The sequence below is a fragment of the Oncorhynchus mykiss genome, chromosome 28, assembly GCF_057628025.1.
Source record: "Oncorhynchus mykiss isolate SJ-2025 chromosome 28, ASM5762802v1, whole genome shotgun sequence".
NCBI classification, from domain to species: domain Eukaryota; kingdom Metazoa; phylum Chordata; class Actinopteri; order Salmoniformes; family Salmonidae; genus Oncorhynchus; species Oncorhynchus mykiss.
The window spans coordinates 29,983,779-29,998,282 of NC_143049.1; the positions used below are offsets into that span (position 1 = coordinate 29,983,779).

General features: G+C 40.9%; 1 protein-coding gene across 2 annotated transcripts in view; it reads left to right on the top strand.

Moving 5' to 3' along the window:
- Positions 1-630: 630 nt before the first annotated feature.
- Positions 631-14,504, top strand: part of LOC110508871 (protein phosphatase 1L) — a 29,444-nt gene continuing 15,570 nt past the window's right edge. Inside the window, exon 1 of one of the 2 annotated variants that reach the window (XM_021589741.3) lies at positions 631-1,599. In XM_021589741.3, the coding sequence (XP_021445416.1) occupies positions 1,201-1,599 (399 nt within the window). In that variant the 5' untranslated portion in view covers positions 631-1,200. Of the gene's footprint in view, positions 1,600-10,297; positions 10,360-14,504 lie in introns of those variants that run through there. The other variant, XM_036966606.2, reaches the window with a different exon arrangement.

The window sequence follows — 14,504 nt, forward strand, 5'->3', positions numbered from 1 at the left end:
TTAGACCAGAGGAAAGAGTGCCTCCTACTGGCCCTCCAACACCACTTCCAGCAGCATCTGGTCTCCCATTCAGGGACTGACCAGGACCAACACTGCTTAGCTTCAGAAGCAAGTCAGCAGTGGTATGCAGGGTGGTATGCTGCTGGCAGTAAGATGCTAGATCGAATCCCTGAGCTGACAAGGTATAAATCTGTCATTTTGTCCCTGAACAAGGCAGTTAACCCACTGTTCCTAGGCCGTCATTGTAAATAAGAATGTGTTCTTAATTGACTTGCCTAGTTAAATAAATAAAAAAATAGGACTGGAGTCAGCCGCCAGAGAGCTACAACATTTCTCATGTTGTGCTTTGGATGCAGTTTATAGGCTAGTGGCTATTCAATGGTCACCAACCGTTTCCCGGGCAGCCTTTGGTGGGCGTGCAGGCTTTTGTTCCCTCCTAATACTAACAACTGATACCAGTGTAATATGCTTATTAGGCCTAATAATTTTAAAATACATTTGATAATAAAATGTGCAAAGAGGAACGCTATAGACAGACCTACATTAAGACAGACCTACATTACAAATCCTGAATATTAAGACTATTATAAACACCCTCGCTTGCTGCAGCTGTTGTGATCATGATCCATCATAGGACGTTGTGCAGCAGCTGCGCACACTGTCATCACTGACTATAGAGTTGAAGACGGGGGGGGGGGGGTGCGCAAGGGGGTTGTTGTTGACGCGGGTGAGTAGAGGCTGAATGGGAGCGTTTCCCACACAAGAAACGGGGTCACCGCAAAAACAGGCCACCGAAACTGAAACCCCTACTCCGCCCCTGGTGACAACTCCTCCTCACATTCCGGTGGGTCGTCTCCCGTTATTCGCGAAGCCTACAATGGGCTACAGACTACAGCGACTTCATTACGAGTTTTTTCGGCGAATCCTCGTGCTTCAGCTGTTATTTCGCGAGCCAGGACAGTCTCACTTGTCTTTCAAGCCCGCTTTCGTCATTCGCTCTTGCTCTTCAGTGTTACATTCCGTTGAGCGTTAAGGCTGGAAATAGCCTGCATTGACAATTTAAAGCCAGTTTGATATATTTATAGCAGTTCTGACATCAAACATTGATGGTGGACGTTTTTTATTTTTCCCTTGAACGGATATAATGGAGTGAATTGACCTGCACGAGAGAGGCAACCGTCAACAGTTTTCTTGCGTGTGATGATAGGAGACACAATGACGCTGTTGTCTCTTCTGGGTCGGATCATGCGTTATTTCCTCCTCAGGCCAGAGACATTGTTTCTGCTATGCATTAGCTTGGCCTTATGGAGTTACTTCTTCCACACGGACGAGGTGAAGACCATCGTCAAGTCCAGCCGGGATGCCGTGAACATGGTGAAGGGGAAAGTGGCGGAGATGATGCAAAACGACAGGTTGGGGGGGCTGAATGTCCTAGATGCGGAGTTCTCCAAAACTTGGGACTTCAAAAACAACAATGTAGCAGTGTACTCCATTCAGGGGCGGCGCGACCACATGGAGGACCGATTCGAGGTGCTCACCGACATCACCAACAAGAGTCACCCGTCTATATTCGGGATATTTGACGGTCACGGTGGTGAGGTAGGTGCAGTGGCTATTTTAGCATGTAAATCTTGATGGGGCAAACTCCCCAAAGGTTTTTAGATGCAGCCACAACACAACACTAAACAATACATTCATTGCACTACAACCGTTAGGGCCTACATAAAGCTGTCCCAACAGCAGAGCTTTCTATTCAGCACTATGGAGTGAATGAATCCTCCCCAGCGCTACACCTGGCTATCAGCGGAGTCTTGTCTGGCAGCGAAACAGTTCATTCAGCCTCCTTTACTGCCTTTAAAAAAACATAACTGATATGACTTGTTTAAACAAATGTGGTTTCTACTGACAATTGAGATGTACAAACTATGGCATAAGGGAACAACGAGCGAATAAGAGGCAATCCGAGCTAGGACTGTCATTGTCAAGAACTATTTGTTCAGTACTTTTGAAATGTACAGCAAAATAATTCAGAACATGGGCCATTCTTACAGTATTCTCCCAGAACACCAAGTCAGAACCGTAGGATAAATAAAGGGGGCATATAAGCAGACAATGAAAGCTCTTACAATGTTTGATGACATTTCTCTAAAACAGGCTATAGGCTACATGTGCACCACCAAGTCAGAACAGTAGGCTAAATTATGAGGGGGAAAGGGACCAAATTATTAGGGTGAGGCACATGGGCTACTAACAGCTTACTACACAACATGCACTTAGTATTACTTTCTTAGCTACAGACTATTACACAATTTATGCAGCAGCATAAAATACATTTTTGGACTCACCTGCTGTGCTAGCTTGAACAGGAAGTTGGCACGGCGGTCCTTCTTGTGGCCACATTTTGTAATCAATGACTGCCGTTCTCTGGTTTTATGGTGCTTTCAAGACAACTGGGAACTGAAAAAAAACAATCATGATGTCGGTGAACTTCAGGTCGGCGCTGTAGAAAGAGGCCCGAGTTCTCGATTTGGAATTCCGAGTTGGATGACCTTTCAAAACTTATTTTCCCAGTCAGGGCTCACTTTTTTCCAGAGTTCCGCAGTTGTCTTGAACTCACTGAAAAATGAGATTTCCCAGTTTCCAGTTGTTATGAGCGCCGCAGAAGTAATGCTGGATTGACAGCATGGACAATCTATTCAACCTTTTCTGTCCCATGGCATATTAATGTTTATCCTTTTAAGGTTGGAAAAGAGACCCTTATAACTTGTTTTGGCTGCAATCTCGCAAACAGGATCGATATGACAACTACCAGTGAAAATAGAGGGCGCCAAATTCAAACCACAGAAATCTCATAATTACAATTCCAAAAACATACATGTGTCTTATATCATTTTAAAGGTAATCTTGTTGTTAATCCCACCAAAGTATCCGATTTCAAATATGCTTTTCAGCAAAAGCACTACAAACGATTATGTTAGGTCTCCACCAAACCACAATAAGCACACCCATTTTCTAGCGAAATATAGCATTCACAAAAAGCAGAAATAGAGATAAAATGTATCACTAACCTTGAATTATCTTCATCAGATGACATTCATAGGACTTCATGTTACACAATACATGTTTTGTTTGATAAAGTTCATATTTATATCAAAAAATCTGAGTTTACATTGGCGTATTAGATTCACTAGTTCCAAAAACATCAAGTGATTTTGCATAGCCACATCGTTTCAACAGAAATACTCATCATAAATGTAGATGATAATACACATGGAATTATAGATATAGCTCTCCTTAATGCAACCACTTTGTCAGATTTCAAAAGAAGTTTACGGAAAAAGCAACCCATGCAATAATCTGAGACGGAGCTCAGAATATTAGCCAAATTAGCCGCCATGTTGGAGTCAACAGAAACCAGAAAATACATGATAAATGTTCCCTTTCCTTTGATGAACTTCATCAGAATGCAGTCCTAGGAATCCCAGGTCCACAATAAATGCTTGATTTGTTCGAAAATGTCCGTTATTTATGTCCAATTAGCTACTTTGGTTAGCGCGTTTGGTAAACAATTCGCGCGTCCACTATAACGTGACGAAATGTCTAAAAGTTCCGTAACAGTCAGTAGAAACATGTCAAACGATGTACTGAATCAATCTTTAGAATGTTGTTTACATATATCTTGAATAACATTCCAACCGGAGAATTAGAATGACTTCAGATGACCGGTGGAACGCAGGTCCTTCCCCTGTGAACGCGCATAGTGAAAGCATGGTCAACTCGTGGCAGTGGTGACTATTTCCTGTCTCATTCAACCCCCCTTCACATTAGAGTCATCAGACAAAGTTCTATTGACTGTTGACATCTAGTGGAAGGCGTAGGAAGTGAAAACTCATCCATATCTCGCTGTAATTTCAATGAGAGCTTGGTTGAAAATCTGCCACCCCCAGAAAAAATCCAAACAGGAAGTGGAATTTCTCAGGTTTTTGCCTGCAATATGAGTTGTGTTATACTCACAGACATAATTCAAACAGTTTTAGAAACTTCAGAGTGTTTTCTATCCAATATTAATATGCATATATTAGCAACTGAGACTGAGGAGCTGGCTGTTTACAATGGGCACCTTTTCATCCAAGCTACTCAATACTGCCCCTGCAGCCATATTAAACTCAGACTTGGAACACACACCCACTCCACTGAATAGCAGGCTAGTGATTGCAACACTCACAGTTAGCCACTGATTCCTTCCAAACCACTCATTGTTGAATTTGCGATTTACAACTTGTTGTGTAATGTTTATGTCCAATGGCCGATGAGCACCAATACGTTTGATCTATAATTTCTCTTCATATGACAAGGATTGAAAAGGATTTTCCAATAAATTGTCAACTTGATTCATGAAGATGACTGCTTGTCTAGCTTGCTAGCTAAGATTTTGAAAGTATGATGTTGACATGATCAGTTCAACCAAAGCTACGGTAGATATAACGAGATTTGACGTAATTTATCTGTGGCCAATGACCTTGAGCCTTCTTGGATGGGCAATTCTAATGTAAATCTACGGCAGCACCCAAGGGGCTTGAATTTATGAGCTCTCCCCGTAGATTTTGCGGTGAAGTAGTGTCCCCATGAGTGACAGAACACTGAGCCAATCACATCGCAACTAGAGAACGTTACCAACCCCTACACTCCGTATTTTCCGCTGGCTGACCCACCACCACAGAAATCACTGAGCTAGGCTAAAACACTTAGATTTTGGAGCTGCCTTACTCAAGAAAGCAAAAAAAGAGACCATGTTTGTATGCAGCTTAATTAACTAAATTATTTCGTTTTTACATTGTTTGCGAACTGTTATGTGACACATATTAATGCCAAAATAACATGCAAAACAGGCAACCCATTATTTTTTTAGCTAAACAGGTGGGTCTCAAAACAGGCGGGGCCCTGCCCCACTTGCCCTGAATGATGGGTCCCACTGGGTAAGTGTTTCTCAAATCCATAGCCTGGTAAAAGAGGCCTATATGTTTATCACCATTAATTAGAAATATTAGCTTAAAACACAAAGGATGCTTTTGAACATCATTAGCGTCTGTGGTCAGCACAGCATCCTCATTGGATTTGGAATGAGAGAGTTAAGTCCAAACAAAACATCTTCTCACTCCAGCTTTCAGGGTACATTAAACTATCAAACAGAGCATTTTAAAAGTCACACGGTCTTAGGCCATCCTAACCATGACCAGAATCTAAGTTGAGTAGGCAGCATCTAAATCCTCTGCAGTACGATTTACAGGGTCTCTCCGCTGGCCTATTCACTATTTAGTAGAAGGCCCTGTGTATGTCGCCTACCACTACTACCCTTTGATGAAACTAGAATCACCCTCTGTGTTTTTGTGTGTTGTCCTCAGCTCAAAGACATAGGAATTGAATTGCAAACCCACACAAAGAACCAGTCTTGAAGCTTTGTGTGTCGCACATGGTGTGAACCATTTTTTCTTCCTTTGACTGTCAAGGGTCAGAGAATGCCCAAGGTAGCCTTCAGACCACATGTATAGGGAGCCATCTGCCAATTCAGTGTCCACAGTGAGCTTGTAGCCAGGTTTCTCTTTCTCACAGACACTATTACAAAGCTCTTACACCCTATTACACACTATTACAAAGCTATTACACACTATAACAAAGCTATTACACAAACACGATTGCAAAGCTATTACACACTATAACAAAGCTATTACACAAACACTATTACACATTATTACAATACTATTACTCTATTACACACTGTTACACATCTGTGTTTTAGAAGTCACGAATGCCACTTTAGTATTGTGACTGTGTCCAAATCAAAATACTAAAAGATTTACACTGAGTGGACAAAACCTAAAGAACACCTGCTCTTTCCATGGCATAGACCGACCAGGTGAAAGCTATGATCCCTTATTAATGTCACTTATTAAATCAATTTCAATCAGAGTAGATGAAGGGGGAGACAGGTTAAAGGTTTTTTAAGCCTTAAAACATGGATTGTCTATGTGTGCCAATCAGAGGGTGAATGGGTAAGACAAAATATTTAAGTGCCTTTGAACGGGGTATGGTAGTAGGTGCCAGGCGTGCCGGTTTGTGTCAAGAACTGCAACGCTGCTGGGTTTTTCACGCTCAACAGTTTCCTGTGTGTATCAAGAATGGACTTGACACAACTGTGGGAATCATTGGAGTCAAGATCACATTCTGAGTCAAAATGCAAGCCAAGATCTACCACTTTTTTTTGCATGACTTTAAAAAAGTAAACCTATTCAACATTATCCAATTAAAAACAGTTACTGTATATAGCCATGAGGTTTGTGCAGTAGGCTATAGGCCCAATACATGGTCATTGGCTATGTATGCTTGAATTGCCCTGGCAATGTGGTTCCTCTGACCATTTTGAAATTATATTACCACATTTTAGGTGTATGAAGACATTGGTAATAGATTATTTGTTGTATTTCTTGTGAGGCACAGCTGAGTAAGCATAATAATTCACTTTTTTTCTGCATTTGATGGTCAGTCTGAGGTGAGGGAGGGAGCAGCGATGAGGCTGCCTCTCACCCAACTCACCGTCCCTCCTCTCTCCCTTCCTCCACTGAGAAAAGGAGATAGTCTTCCAGCTGATGGTCAGTCTGAGGTGAGGGAGAGAGCAGCGATGAGGCTGCCTCTCACCAGACTCACCGTCCCTCCTCTATCCCTTCCTACACTGAGAAAAGGAGACAGTCTTCCAGCTGATGGTGAAACTTAAGTCGCATTGCATTATTTCTGCCTCATGCACCAATTCATGTTGTTACTCCTATGACCAGAGAAAGTAAAATATTCCTTTATTAACTTGTTATGGCTGCAATTCCGATATCGGGATAAGTGTCATCAACAACTGCTGAATAGCATAGCATAACATACAATAAATATTACTATAAATATTGATATTCATGAAATCACAAGTGCAATATAGCTTAGCCTTTTGTTAATCTACCTGTTGTGTCAGATTTTGAAATGATGCTTCACAGCGAAAGCAATCCAAGCGTTTGTGAAAGTTTATCGATCGCACGATAAAACATTAAGTACACTTAGCATCAGGTAGCTCGGTCACGAAAATCCGAAAAGCAGTCAAATTAATCATTTACCTTTGATGATCTTCAGATGTTTTCACTCTCGAGACTCCCAGTTACAAAACAAATGTTCCATAAAGATTATTTTTAGACCCAAAATACCTCCGTTTGTTTGTCGCGTTATGTTCAGAAATCCACAGGAAAGAGCGGTCAAGACAACGCAGATGAAAATTCCAAATAGTTTCCATAATGTCCACAGAAACATGTCAAAGTTTTTTATAATCAATCCTCAGGTTGTTTTAAAAATATATAATCGATAATATATCAACCGCAAATGTCTTTCACGGTAGGAGAGGGAAAAGCAATACCTATCCAAATTCTGTTGCGCGAGCAAAACTCATGTGACCACTTGACGCGATGTTATCGCTCTGGCTCATTTTTCAAAATAAAAGCCTGAAACTATGTCTGAAGACTGTTGACACCTTGAGGAAGCGATAGGAAAAGGAATCTGGTTCATATCCCTTTAAATGGAGCAATGGAAGGCTATGGAACGTGGAGTTTTCAAAATAGAAGCCACTTCCTGTTTTGATTTTCCTCAGGGTTTCGCCTGCAATATCAGTTCTGTTATATTCACAGACAATATTTTTTACAGTTTTGGAAACTTTAGAGTGTTTTCTATCCAATAATAATAATAATATGCATATATTAGCACCTGAGACTGAGGAGCTGGCCGTTTACAATGGGCACCTTTTCATCCAAGCTACTCAACACTGCTCCTGCAGCCATAAAAAGTTAAAATTTCTGACGGCTAGGCGTCCTGTCAGTGGGACACCTGTCAACAACTTCTGGTGAAATTGGAGGGCGCGCAATTCAAATAAATAATCAAAGCTATCAAAGCTATTCAAATGAATAAATTATGGATATTAATATTTAGGTACATACTCTTATATCGGTTAAAAGCTTAAATTCTTGTTAATCTAATTGCATTGTCCGATTTACAATGGGCTTTACAGCGAAAACATGCCATGCAATTGTTTGAGGACGGCGCCCCACATCAAAATATTTTTCAACCAGCACGTTTCATAAATTCACAAATAGCGATTTAATATTACTTTTTGAAAATCTTCCTATGATTTGCAATCTAAAGGGTCTCAGCTACAACATGTAGTGTCGTTTTGTTAGATAAAATCCTTCTTTATATCCCAAAAAGTCAGTTTAGTTGGCGCCATCGATTTGAGTAATCCATTCATTCAACATGCAGAGAAAGGAATCCAAAAAGCTACCGCTAAACTTGGTTAACCTTTTGCGTGTAGGGGGCAGTATTTTCATTTTTGGCTAAAAAACGTACCCATTTGAAACTGCTTATTTCTCAGCCCCAGAAACTAGAATATGCATATCATTGTCAGATTAGGATAGAAAAGACTCTAAAGTTTCCGAAACGGTCAAAATATTGTCTGTGAGTATAACAGAACTGATATTGCAGGCGAAAACCGGAGGAAAATCCAATCAGGAAGTGCCTCTTATTTTGAAACCTCTCTGTTCCTATGCATGCCTATCCTCCATTTAAAGGGATATCAACCAGATTCTTATTTCTATGGCTTCCCTAAGGTGTCAACAGTCTTTAGACATAGTTTCAGGCTTTTATTTTGAAAAATTAGCGAGAAAGATCACATTGCGTAAATGGATAGGTGGGGGCTCTCAAAGTGAGTTTTGCGCAACAGAGTAAAGTGGCCATTGTTTCTCCCTGTCCCATTGAAAAACCTAAACTCCCAGTTGATATATTATCGAATATATATTTTAAAACCAACCTGAGGATTGATTATAAAAAACGTTTGACGTGTTTCTGTGGACATTATGGATATTATTTTGAATTTTCGTCTGCGTTGTCGTGACCGCTCTTTCTTGTGGATTTCTGAACATAACGCGACAAACAAACGGAGGTCTTTTGGATATAAAAATCATGTTTAGGGAACAAAAGGAACATTTGTTGTGTAACTGGGAGTCTCGTGAGTGAAAACATCCGAAGATCATCAAAGGTGAACGATTAATTTGATTGCTTTTCTGATTTTCGTGACCAAGATACCTGATACTAAGTGTACTTAAAGTTGTCATGCGATCGATAAACTTACACAAACGCTTGGATTGCTTTCACTGTAAAGCATCATTTCAAAATCTGAGACGACAGGTGGATTAACAAAAGGCTAAGCTGTGTTTTGCAATATTGCACTTGTGATTTCATGAATATGAATATTTTTAGTCATATTATTTGACTGTGGCGCTATGCTATTCAGCGGTTTCTGATGACAATTATCCTGCTTAAGGGATGGGTAGCGTCAAGAAGTTAAAACAAGTCAAAATGCGTTTCTATGTAATCCTCAGGTACCCTAAAATGTAATTAAACTATAATATTTCATACGGAAAGAAGTATGTTCAATAGAAAAGTGATATTAGCAGGTTGCCATCCTCTTCATCGTGCGCACACAGACTGTTTTCCAGCTCTGTGTTCCTGTATCAAAACACAGAATTCTTCCTCGTTTTGGATTAAACAAGCCTGAAACCTTGAACAAAGACTGTTGACATCTAGTGGAAGCCATAGGAATTGCAATCTGGGAGCTGGATTTAACTTAGTCCCTATACGTTATAATGGAAGAGCATGGGCTCTCAAAAATAAAAATTCTGGTTGTTTTTTCTTTGCAGCTTCTCCTACCATATCTATTGTGTTATAGTCTCCTACATTATTTTTACATTTCTACAAACTTCAGAGTGTCTTCTCGCCAATGGTACCAATTATATGCATATCCTGTCTTTAGGGCCTGAGTAACAAGGCAGTTTACTTTGGGCACATCAGTCAGGCGGAAATTCTGAAAAAATACCCTAGCCCTAACAAGTTTTAACAACACAAGCTTATCGAAACACTTTACTACACTCATTCATTGCAGCTGCAGTGCTGGTTGTAGCGTGAGTGGAATTACGGAGAACATGCATTTTATGTCTTATAAAACTGTTGACAAATTGTTGACAGTGCTGAATAACAACTTAAACATGAACTTACTAATGAAAACAGCAGCTTTTTGTTGTATTTGTTTAGTCTCTCTCTAGTCATGGTTTTTAATGAGAACTCTTTGCCTTCCCGGCGCAGGGCTTCTGAATCAGGTGCACCTACCGCCAACAGAGAGAAAAAAATTAAATAGGAAGGCAAGGCTTTATCGTTGTTTTTTTTACAGAAATGTTTGGTGATCGACTAGGAGTGGCTTGGAGATCGACCGGTTGGTGACCACTGTAACAGGTATTCAAGTCTTCCATTTTTAAAATTGATCAAATTTGAGATTCATGTAGATTCATCCTCTCTACCTTTTTATCTTTTGTGGGAGAAGTTTAATTTAGTTGTAATTGTTGGTTATTCAACAAGATGTGCATCATGTTTTGGCTGAATTAGCAGTTAGCAGTTCTCTCTAGGCTGTTATCAAATCAAATGTTATTTGTCACATGCGCCGAATGCAACAGGTTACCTTACAGTGAAATGCTTACTTACAAGCCCTTAAGCAACAATGGTTTAAGAAGTTTTAAGAAAAAAAAAGATTAAAGAAAAGTGTTAAATAGAAAATAAAGGAAACAAATAATTAAACAACAGCAGTAAAATAGCAATAGCGAAGCTATATACAGGGGTTATCGGTACAGAGTCAATGTGCGGGGGCACTGGTTAGTCGAGGTAATTGAGATAATATGTACATGTAGGTAAAGTTAAAGTGACTATGCATAGATAATAAACAGAGAGTAGCAACAGTGTAAAAGAGGGGTCTGGGTAGCCCATGATTAGCTGTTCAGGAGTCTTATGGCTTGGGGGTAGAAGCTGTTAAGAAGGTTTTTGAACGTAGACTTTGCTCCGGAACCGCTTGTCATGTGAGAGAGAACAGTCCATGACTAGGGTGGCTGGAGTCTTTGACCATTTTTAGGGCCTTCCTATCACACCATCTGGTATAGATGGCAGGAAGCTTAGCCCCAGTGATGTATTGGACCGTACGCACTACCCTCTGTAGTGCCTTGCGGTCGGAGGCCAAGCAGTTGCCATACCAGGCAGTGATTCAACCAGTCTCTCGATGGTGCAGCTGTAGAACCTTTTGAGGATCTGAGAACCCATGCCAAATATGTTCAGTCTCCTGAGGGGGAATAGGCTTTGTCGTGTCCTCTTAACGACTATCTTAGTTTGTTTGGACAATGATAGTTTGTTGGTGATGTGGACACCAAGAAACTAGAAGCTCTCAACCTGCTCCACTGCAGCCCCTTCGATTAGAATGGGGGCGTGCTCGGCCCTCCATTTCCTGTAGTCCACAATCATCTCCTTTGTCCTGATCAAGTTGAGGGAGAGGTTGTTGTCCTAGCACCACATGGCCAGGTCTCTGACCTCCTCCCTAAAGGCTGTCTCATCGTCGTTGGTGATCAGGCCTACCACTGTTGTGTCATCGACAAACTTGATGATGGTGTTGGAGTCATGCCTGGCCATGCAGTCATGAGTGAACAGGGAGTAGAGGAGGGGACTGAGCACGCACCCCTGAGGGGCTCCCGTGTTGAGGATCAGCGTGGCGGATGTGTTTTTACCTACCCTTACTACTTGGGGGCAGCCCGTCAGGAAGTCCATGATCCAGTTGCAGAGGGAGGTGTTTAGTCCCAGGGTCCTTAGCTTGGTGATTAATTTTGAGGGCACTATGGTGTTGAACGCTGAGCTGTATTCACTGAATAACATTCTCACATAGGTGTTCCTTTTGTCCAGGTGGGAAAGGGCAGTGTTGAGTGCAATAGAGATTGCATCATCTGTGGATCTGTTTGGGCGGCATGCAAATTGGAGTGGGTCTAGGGTTTCTGGGATAATGGTGTTGATGTGAGCTATGACCAGCTTTTCAAAGCACTTCATGGCTGTAGACGTCGTTAGTCATTTAGGCAGCTTATCTTAATGTTCTTGGACACAGGGACTATGGTGGTCTGTTTGAAACATGTTGGTATTACAGACTCAGTCAGGGACAGGTTGAAAATGTCAGTGAAGACTCGGAATACACGTCCTAGTAATCCGTCTGGCCCAGCGGCCTTGTGAATTTTGACCTGTTTAAAGGTCTTACTCACATCGGCTACGGAGAGGGTGATCACACAGTTGTCCTGAACAGCTGATGCTCTCGTGCATGCTTCATGCATTCTTGTTGTTACATTGCATTTTCTAACAATTTAAAAAGCACTCTGAAAACCAAAGCCAGTTAAACAAACCAACTTTGACTTTCAACCAGGGGTTGGAACCAAAATTATTTTCCAATCTTTTTGTTGTTAACAGAACCACAGTTGTTTCCCGTTCCATTCCACTGTTTTGACCAGCAATATAATGTTCTGAACCGGTTTGAGACAACAAAAAAAGAAACTGGTTTATAGTGTTCCTTTCTGGTCCTTTTTTAACCTGTGAAATCAACAGTAGTAAGCTAATTAAATTACTTCAGCAGTCAGTGTGAAAGTTGGAATAGTAGAATGCACAAGCTGCAATTTCGACATCAGTTCCTCTTGTCATGTTAGTCATTGCATACCTTAGAGAGCTATTTATAACTTGTCATAAATGTCCAGATCAACTAGACCATGTCAGCTAACGTTTTTTTATTTAGGTTTCCCATAAATATTGTTGTAATTTTTTTGTTGCCTTAAATATCACATCAATACTCATTAGACATGTATATAATTGCAATACATTTTTCTTCAAAACTGCAACATTTTCTTTGCACTCCATGACAAAATGTGTAGAATTGCAGGAAATAAGCTTTAAACCTGCACAATTCTCTCCACCAACAAGAGGGGTGTGAACAGTTTGTCATGAACAGTGCTTGTGCACATAAAAATTGACGGGGCTCATGCACGCACGGGGGGCGCTACATGTTCCCCAATGCTGGAAGGGGGACCCAGAGTGAAAAAGTTTGGGAACCCCTAAAGTAGCCTATGGTAACGTCAGTACAGTAGCCTATGGTAACATCAGTACAGTAGACTATGGTAACGTCAGTAAAGTAGCCATCAGTACAGTAGACTATGGTAACATCAGTACAGTAGACTATGGTAACATCAGTACAGTAGACTATGGTAACATCAGTACAGTAGACTATGGTAACGTCAGTACAGTAGCCATCAGTACAGTAGACTATGGTAACGTCAGTACAGTAGACTATGGTAAAATCAGGACAGTAGACTATGGTAACATCAGTACAGTAGCCTATGGTAACGTCAGTACAGTAGCCATCAGTACAGTAGACTATGGTAACATCAGTACAGTAGCCATCAGTACAGTAGCCTATGGTAACATCAGTACAGTAGACTATGGTAACATCAGTACAGTAGACTATGGTAACATCAGTACAGTAGACTATGGTAACGTCAGTACAGTAGACTATGGTAACATCAGTACAGTAGACTATGGTAACGTCAGTACAGTAGACTATGGTAACGTCAGTACAGTAGACTATGGTAACGTCAGGACAGTATTCATCAGTACAGTAGACTATGGTAACATCAGTACAGTAGCCTATGGTAACGTCAGTACAGTAGCCTATGGTAACATCAGTACAGTAGACTATGGTAACATCAGTACAGTAGACTATGGTAACGTCAGGACAGTATTCATCAGTACAGTAGACTATGGTAACATCAGTACAGTAGCCTATGGTAACGTCAGTACAGTAGCCATCAGTACAGTAGACTATGGTAACGTCAGTACAGTAGACTATGGTAACATCAGGACAGTAGACTATGGTAACATCAGTACAGTAGACTATGGTAACATCAGTACAGTATACTATGGTAACGTCAGTACAGTAGACTATGGTAACATCAGTACAGTAGCCATCAGTACAGTAGCCTATGGTAACGTCAGTACAGTAGACTATGGTAACATCAGTACAGTAGCCATCAGTACAGTAGCCTATGGTAACATCAGTACAGTAGACTATGGTAACATCAGTACAGTAGACTATGGTAACATCAGTACAGTAGCCTATGGTAACATCAGTACAGTAGACTATGGTAACATCAGTACAGTAGACTATGGTAACATCAGTACAGTAGACTATGGTAACGTCAGTACAGTAGCCATCAGTACAGTAGCCTATGGTAACATCAGTACAGTAGACTATGGTAACGTCAGTACAGTAGCCATCAGTACAGTAGCCTATGGTAACATCAGTACAGTAGACTATGGTAACGTCAGTAAAGTAGCCATCAGTACAGTAGCCTATGGTAACATCAGTACAGTAGACTATGGTAACATCAGTACAGTAGACTATGGAAACATCAGGACAGTAGACTATGGTAACATCAGTACAGTAGACTATGGTAACATCAGTACAGTAGACTGTGGTAACATCAGTACAGTAGACTATGGTAACATCAGGACAGTAGACTATGGTAACATCAGGA